Source organism: Halyomorpha halys, unplaced genomic scaffold (genome assembly GCF_000696795.3).
Source record: "Halyomorpha halys isolate HHAL.00 unplaced genomic scaffold, Hhal_1.1 Scaffold29.1, whole genome shotgun sequence".
Classification (NCBI taxonomy): Eukaryota; Metazoa; Arthropoda; class Insecta; order Hemiptera; family Pentatomidae; genus Halyomorpha; species Halyomorpha halys.
In genome coordinates this window covers 1,219,389-1,227,012 of record NW_027115892.1, presented here as the reverse complement: position 1 = coordinate 1,227,012, position 7,624 = coordinate 1,219,389, and the positions used below count along the sequence as shown (strand labels likewise).

At 33.0% G+C, this 7,624-nt stretch overlaps 1 protein-coding gene across 1 annotated transcript in view; it reads left to right on the top strand.

Moving 5' to 3' along the window:
- The first annotated feature begins 4,995 nt into the window (after nucleotides 1-4,995).
- Nucleotides 4,996-7,624, top strand: part of LOC106684482 (suppressor of Mek1) — a 114,359-nt gene continuing 111,730 nt past the window's right edge. The window contains exon 1 of the mRNA XM_014426600.2: nucleotides 4,996-5,135. Within this exon, the coding sequence (XP_014282086.1) occupies nucleotides 5,067-5,135 (69 nt within the window). The 5' untranslated portion in view covers nucleotides 4,996-5,066. The remainder of the gene's footprint in view (nucleotides 5,136-7,624) is intronic.

The window sequence follows — 7,624 nt, the reverse complement described above, 5'->3', positions numbered from 1 at the left end:
GTTCACCACCCAAAAAATACGTTGAATCGGTGAAAAAGATATTTGGATGATTTTTTTTTTTTTTTCTGAAATTCCTTCATTGATTAGTCTAAATATATACATGATACTTAGAGAGGAATATGAATAAAAAATCTTTATATTTCTAGAATGAAGCAATGCCCAGTATAACGCACTAATTTCTGGAATAGCTCAGCGAGGTATCTCTTTTTAGCGAGTCATGGCCTCCATTCTCCAGATACTATTTCTAGTGACTAGTTTTCATTAGATTGAACAATGTTCCATGCTACCTAGAGCCGTTGTTTCATGGGAGTGAATAAAATTTTATTAATTTAGATTATATATACCTAAAATATAATAAATCAATGAGGTATCTGATTAATAAAATATGGCAGTACATTGTGAGGAACAATCCGTTTTTAACACTTTAATTAACTCCTTCTTTTCCAAATCATAAATTATTTACGGAATTAGAACTATAAAGCTCTTTTTTAGCGATTCAGTAGACCATTACATAATAACTTCACCTAATCAAGTACCTTATCCTGTCAACGTTGAGGGATTAGTGGGGTTAATATGCCCTTTATGGTATCAAGTTTTGTAAGTGACTTAAATACGAAAACTGTTGTACATTAAAGGAAACTTTGATTTATTATAAAAATATATATAATTATCATATAATCAAGATGTATGTGAAACAACTATATTATTTTTTCTTTATTGCAAATCTTTCTCAAGTATTTTTTATGCTTATAAGCCCAGTCTTTGGAAATATTATCAGCATTAATATATATAGAGTGCTATTGCTGGTAAAATAAACGATGTGAATTCTATAATAAAAGGTATGAAATGAATCAAAAAATTTAAATAAAAATGAAGCCTCTAATTCATGATATAAATTAAAATAAAATAAAATGTGAATATAAAGAGTATGCTAACCATAATTTGGTCGTGCTTGTTAATTAAATTAAATTTGTAGCACTACATCCCGTGAAGGGTTAGGAGTGCAATACTTTGCAAGGAAGTACCATTACTTGACCAACGGTTGTTCAAGGTGGTATCTTGGTCAGAATCACGCTAGACCGCCAGAATTTCGCACAATTAAGGCTGGGTTGACTCCGGAGGACTCCAGACCCACAGGGCTGACTCTCGGTCACAGTAAAACAGAAAATATTTATCTGCCACAGCCGAATTCGAATCCAGCTCTTTAGAATTTGTAGCACAGTGACTTACCAATGAGCAACCCAAACCCCTTGAATGGCTATTAAAATTTCGACAAAAGGAAGATGATTCGGGTGAGGTGGAAGAAAAACTCAAGAAATCGTTATGCTATTTATTATATGCCGAAGTTTCGTAGCACGTTTCATTCCGCAAGTGAGAAAGAATAATGATAAGTGTGTACAATGCACAGAAATTTCTGAAGAGAGGTGCGTTTGAGTTCTTTGTAAATATTAAATAAAGTTCAATATTATACCATCCCCGCCAATTTCTAAACAAAAGGTAATTAAAATAAGATGATATTCAAAGTGCCATTTTGTACAGATGAATTAAGGAAAGAAAAAATGAAATTACGTTAAATCAAAAATATTATTTACGAAAAAATTTAGTTCAAAATTATTTTTCATTAGTCATCACGTAAGGAGAAAGAAGCTGTCACCATCTACGAGCAAACCTGTTAACAAGAAGCCAACTAACCTGAAACCCAAGAGAACAAAGGCGAGAGTGGGACAATAGAAGATCTGATTTTAAAACTGAATAATTTTCTTTACATTAAAAAGAATTTCATCAGGGGTAATTTAATTGACACCGGCACCAAACAGAGGGAGGAAGAAGAGACTGAAGTACAAGGTAAAAACAAAATAAGATATCCAAAACATAATTCACAATAATCACGAATGTTTGTTCTACCCACCACTTCATCTTCTTATTATGATATTGAGCACATTCTTATTGAGCAGTTATATAAGTTATAAAACTCGTCGAGAAGTCACATAAGTATTGGTAATAAATTTTTTAGCATGAATGTTTTCAAATTTTGTATAAAATATTGGAACATGTTATACGCATTTACTAAAATTTATGAATGGAATTACATAACTTCATTGTAACATGAGTTCACTTGTTTTTTGTTGGTTGTTATTTTATTTTATTTATGGTGAACTTTCCTACAAGGCCATGGGAACGGTCGTATTGTTAGTTTAGATTAAAAAAATGCTTAAAATAAAATAAATATTCTCCTCACATTTTGTTAATATTTAAGTGCAAATTAATAGGCGAATTAAGCTGATTTCTAGCTAATTTTGCAATTAAATTGTGAATTATTTAAATTAAAAGTAAATGTTTCAAAGTAAGTTATGTTTGACTCTAACCCTAGGTTTCAAACGAGACCCTTCACATGATATACCCATAATCTACAAATTGTTTCTCTGTTAATTTAAGGGACATCTCAATAAATTTGTACAACCAGACTGTAACAAATGTCATTCCTGGTGTAACGTCAGTGAAGACTGAAGAGAAGTTGGATGAGGGGACGTCTAGTCTAACAATATAAGGGGTACTCATGATGTGTTAAATCTAAAATGTTTTACCATGTTAAATGTTATAAGTATAGGATTGTGAGCAGCCCTATTTAGAGTCATGTTAAATGCGTAAGAGCTTCTAGCGGATTTTTTGAGCAACTTATTTTATAACCTTTCCTTCCAAAACTTCATGTTATTGTTTACTTTTAAGTTTTGATTAAAGTAATTTATTAGAACATGCCTAAATTGAGTGAAAAGTGGAAGTTGTGTAAATGTTGGTCAGTGAGTGTCTTGTTGATCTTCTAACTTGTGAGCAAGCGAATCAAGATGAGCAAATTGAAAACTATCATTGCATTATTATTATTGACATTACATTATTGGTTTTAAAAACACCCAAAACAATACTATCACAATCAAAACACAAACTACTAGGAAATAACCTAACACAACAAACAAAGCGGTGGCCACATCAAAATCTTTAAAACCTAATTTCTTCCTGCTGACTTACTTCTGTCAGAATTTTGAAATTTCTCGGTGTAAATCCCGCCCGATATAGGATTACATATCTAACCTTTGAAACAGACACTTACAGCGAGTATGTTAGGCGATGTATGACTAGAGACAATTTTATAATACTAGATCAAAATAATTTCTGTTAGGAACAGCGGGTTAGTGTTGGTCTTCAGCGAGTCGAAGAACATGATGTGCCTCCGTTGTATAAACTCGGGCACAGTTGGTAGATCGAGGACTCGTGAAGTTGTGGTGTTTTAGTCTTTCTCAGTGATTTATACCTCACCATTTTCCGCAGCACAGTGTCCTGGAACTATTGAAGATGGCGCTGTGTCCGTCCCGAGGATGAGTAAAGAGCGGCGCCCCGTTAGGAGACCTGGGCGTAGTATGCTCTTGTAAATTTTTGATTTTAAACGAAGTGAGAGAGCAGGTGACAATAGTAGGTGGTGTAGGCGGTAGGCTTTCGTCTTACCTGTCTTACTTTGTGGTAGATGTGAGTAGATAGGGTAAGATGGCGGTCCAACTTGATCCCGAGGTATAATATTGAGTTAGATGGCGCTAGTGTGGAGTTCCCAACATGGATGGAGCGTGGTAATTTATTGGTAATTGGTAAGAGCAAATATTACACAGTCAGTTTTGGACGGGTTTACACTAATGTAGATGTTCGTAAGTTTCCGTATGATATCTGGACAAACAGTAACTTAAACGGATTGGACAAACGGCGTAACTGTTGACGCTGAACGTTGAAACTGCTGCTACAGATGGCAATATCGTGTGCATATGGTGCGATGGTCGCTTTTTTGTAGTTGTGTCCTTTAATGTCCGCCGTGTAGATGGAAAAGAGGACCGGGGATAGGACTGATCCTTGGGGAACACCGTGAGTGAGACGTTAAGTACGGGAGAAATCGTTAGGAGTCCGTACAGCTAGGCTCCGTTTGTTTAGAAATGACAGAATGATGCTATAGAGCTTTTCTAGACACTCGAGGTCCGCGAGCTTACGGCATAAAATGCCGTGATGCCGTTGGATCGTCTGAGGATGGTCTTTAGTTGTTTGGGGCTCACAAACATGTAGTTCTTGCCCCTGTCCAAAGTCGGTGATGACAAGTCCCGCCTCCTCGATTGGATGTTTCTTTCGTAGTAGTCCGCGAGGATTTCGGCCTGTTGTGCTGGGGTGAGAAGCCGGTCGCCATCGTGAAGGCATACAGGTGAAGACTTCTTCACCGCGCTCTTGGTCAGCTTCAAGAACGTTCTGACGTCCCCGTGTATAGCCAGTAATGGTCGTGCCAGATAGATGTGTTAGAACGTGCTAGAACCGGGCGATGGTTCGACGACCTGGGATCCATGGCGGTGCAGCTTGTGATACGCTGGGGCTGCCTTGTAATAAGCAAATCCAAGGTGGAGATGAATCCGTTTCCGACGTGGCGAAAAGTATGTGTGTCCGGGTGGACCTCTGTGAATGCGGTTTTTGCCAGTTTTTTCCTTGCCATCTGGGCCAAAGACTTGTGGCGGCTGTTGATCGTAATAAAAAAAAAAAATGTTACTGTCTCATGTCACTTTTGAAACATTATCTTAAAACGGGACGAGAAGACTTAAGATAGTTAAATCAAGCAATATTTAAAAATCACCTAAAACTGAAAAACAAAACAAAAAAAACCGCTGTGAATATTGTACATAATGCACTTAATCTGCTTATTTTATTCAGTTTTATACAAATGCAAATAAAATTGCTAAGTTAAAAAAATATTTTATTAATAGCTAGAAATAATTTCGTAATTACTTATATAAATTGCTTTGAAAATTTGTGCTGATTGCAAGAATAGAAACTCAAATATACTTTTCATGGCACAGTTTTAATCTTTAATTATATAATGAAACATTTTCCGGAATATTGCTCAAATAATGCGAGGACTTATACTATTATTTCAGGCTTATTTGTCATGTTATATCCGACACGGCCTTCCAGTTCGTAGAGAACGTCCGGCCACCCCAAGAAGGCGCGCCCCTCCACATCCTTGGACCAGAGCTCCTCCTTGGTCAGTCATGGATCTACCGTCGGCACCTCAAGTTCGTCCCTGCACCCTCCGTGGGCTTCTGTCTCTCCTACTTATTGTGAGTACTAAACGTCCTATAGTTCATATATCCTAATAATAAATGTTTTTTTAATAGCTGTTTTATATTGTTGATTATTACAACCATTGACGATTATGTGTTATATTAAATGGAGATTAAAGCCAGGAATGAATATTATATAAATAGTTCTTATTTATGTGTAGTCGATTTGTATTTTATATTTATCCGTAGTATTACATATTTAAGAAATCAAATTCAAATTTGTTGACACATTTAGATGTTTTTTAAAGAAATGTAAAAATTGTTCAATGTATATTGGTTATCATTATAACTTGCTTGAATTATATTTTATACCAACAAATGCATGGTGAATCTCAAAACATAACCAGTTTATAAAAACAATGACTAAGATACAAATGCTTCCTTAAACAAACTACCTTTTTTAATTTTGTTTTTTTCGGTTATTTTATTAAATTAAAAAGGTAAGTTTTACTATACTGTTGAGTTTAATATTGTTTTCCACTGGCCACTTATTACTCTGTCATGACAGGAAGCGTTGTCTGCGGGAAAAATTATGTTCCTTATATTAAGAAATATTTTATGAAACTTAATAAATATTAAGTATCAAAAGATAATATTTCCTATTTAGTTCTAGATTCCTGCTCAATTTCAAATTAAAGCAATTGCTGTTCATGCTGTTGAAGTCATGGCAATTGCTGGTTTTCCCTATAGGCAAAACCTTTACTACAACCCTGATAGCTCTGGTGTAATCCAAATTATCTCGCAAAATATCATCATTAGTTAAGAAAATATTATAAAACTGTATTATTGAGGATATACAAAATTATTTCTCCTATTTTACATATGAAGGAGATGGTGGTGTTCGTATTTTCGTCCCTTGTTAATTTCACTCAACAATTTATTTTTCTTTGTTCTAATCAGTGCCTTCATTGTCTGAGCTTTTCTGGTGCATACTGAATTTAATCTCGAATACATTTCTAATAACATTATTTTCAATACTAGAAGATATTAGCTAATATAATAAAAATAATTAAGATACGAAAAATTGTTGACTTAGTTGTTATAGATAATAATTCAACGTTAATGATTAATATAATTATGATTAAAATAATCTAACATAATTAGCTTTATCTTTGCTACGCCCTTTTGAAAATTTTTATCTTTCTACAGCATTATTATTACAATGTTTGTAGTTGAATGTATAATATTGAAAGACACAACTATAACGACTTTATAACCCACAAATAATTAGGCATTGTTGAAAGGTAAGGAAGTTCTATTCAGCAGTCGTTTATTTAATCTGGGATATGAGTCATTGAAACACAATTGATTGACAATGATACCACTAATATAAATAAATACAATCTAATGAAGTTGTTATGAAAAAAACATAAAAGTCAATATACTAACATCTATTATAGAATATCTAATAATTTAAGCTTGTTCGTATGTACCAAAAAAAAAAGTATGAAGTACCACATAACAAATTATTACCATGTAAAATCGAACCTACATGATTATAAACACGTGATTGTTAATTATTACATATTTATAAAAATATAATCATATAAGCAGTAGCAAATATAGCCAGGAAAATGTAATTTTCTATATAAAGCATTTTTCTTTTCCAGGAATGATTGACTTTAGATATGACAAAGCTATTAATAGGTGGAATAAGATGTATTTCTGATATCATCCATGTTAGAAAAACAGCTATAATTTCCAGCTTTCCATTAATTAATTAATTTGGAAATTAATGTACAGGAAGGTTGGAATTGTTGGTTTTACAGCTCCATAACATTTACGGTGTTTGAGTTTTCAGTATATTAAATTTACTTTAGTATTATGGGATGAGTACAAAAGTTATCAAATATTTGAATTGGTAAAACATACAAATTTGAATGTAGGTTTATGTTCGTTACTATTTTGACACACAAATCATTGTTGTAGAAAATGTTTAAACGTATTAGGATATTATTGTTTAAGAATGGAATTTAACCAGACTTCTCAAAATTATTATTAGAATCTCTTCTCGACTACTACTTTATCCTTGCGTGAAGATTTCGTTTGCATTTACTCTTCTATTTGCTACCACAAGAAACAAGAACAGACTTATGAAACATTGTTAACTTTCATTCACTGCCAAAACTAGTCAAGTTTTAAACATGATAGCTGAAACAAAATTTGAATTTTTTTAGTTTACATGTTAACACATTGATATTCTTTATCATTCCTGTTCTGCCGTGGAGAAGTGTGAAAGTACTACATTAATAATATTATCATCAGTTTTAAGTTGTCTTGTATGCTATATTACAATTTTTTTTTAAAAATTTCTAAATGAACAATATTCAATTTAGGAGGACAATATTGCCGAAATAGTTAAAATTTATATGCTACCAAAAAAAGAAACATAATTTACATTATTAAATAAATTAACCTACAAAAACATAATAATTATTAAGAGTATAACATATATTTTTGTGTACACACACACCCATATATACATA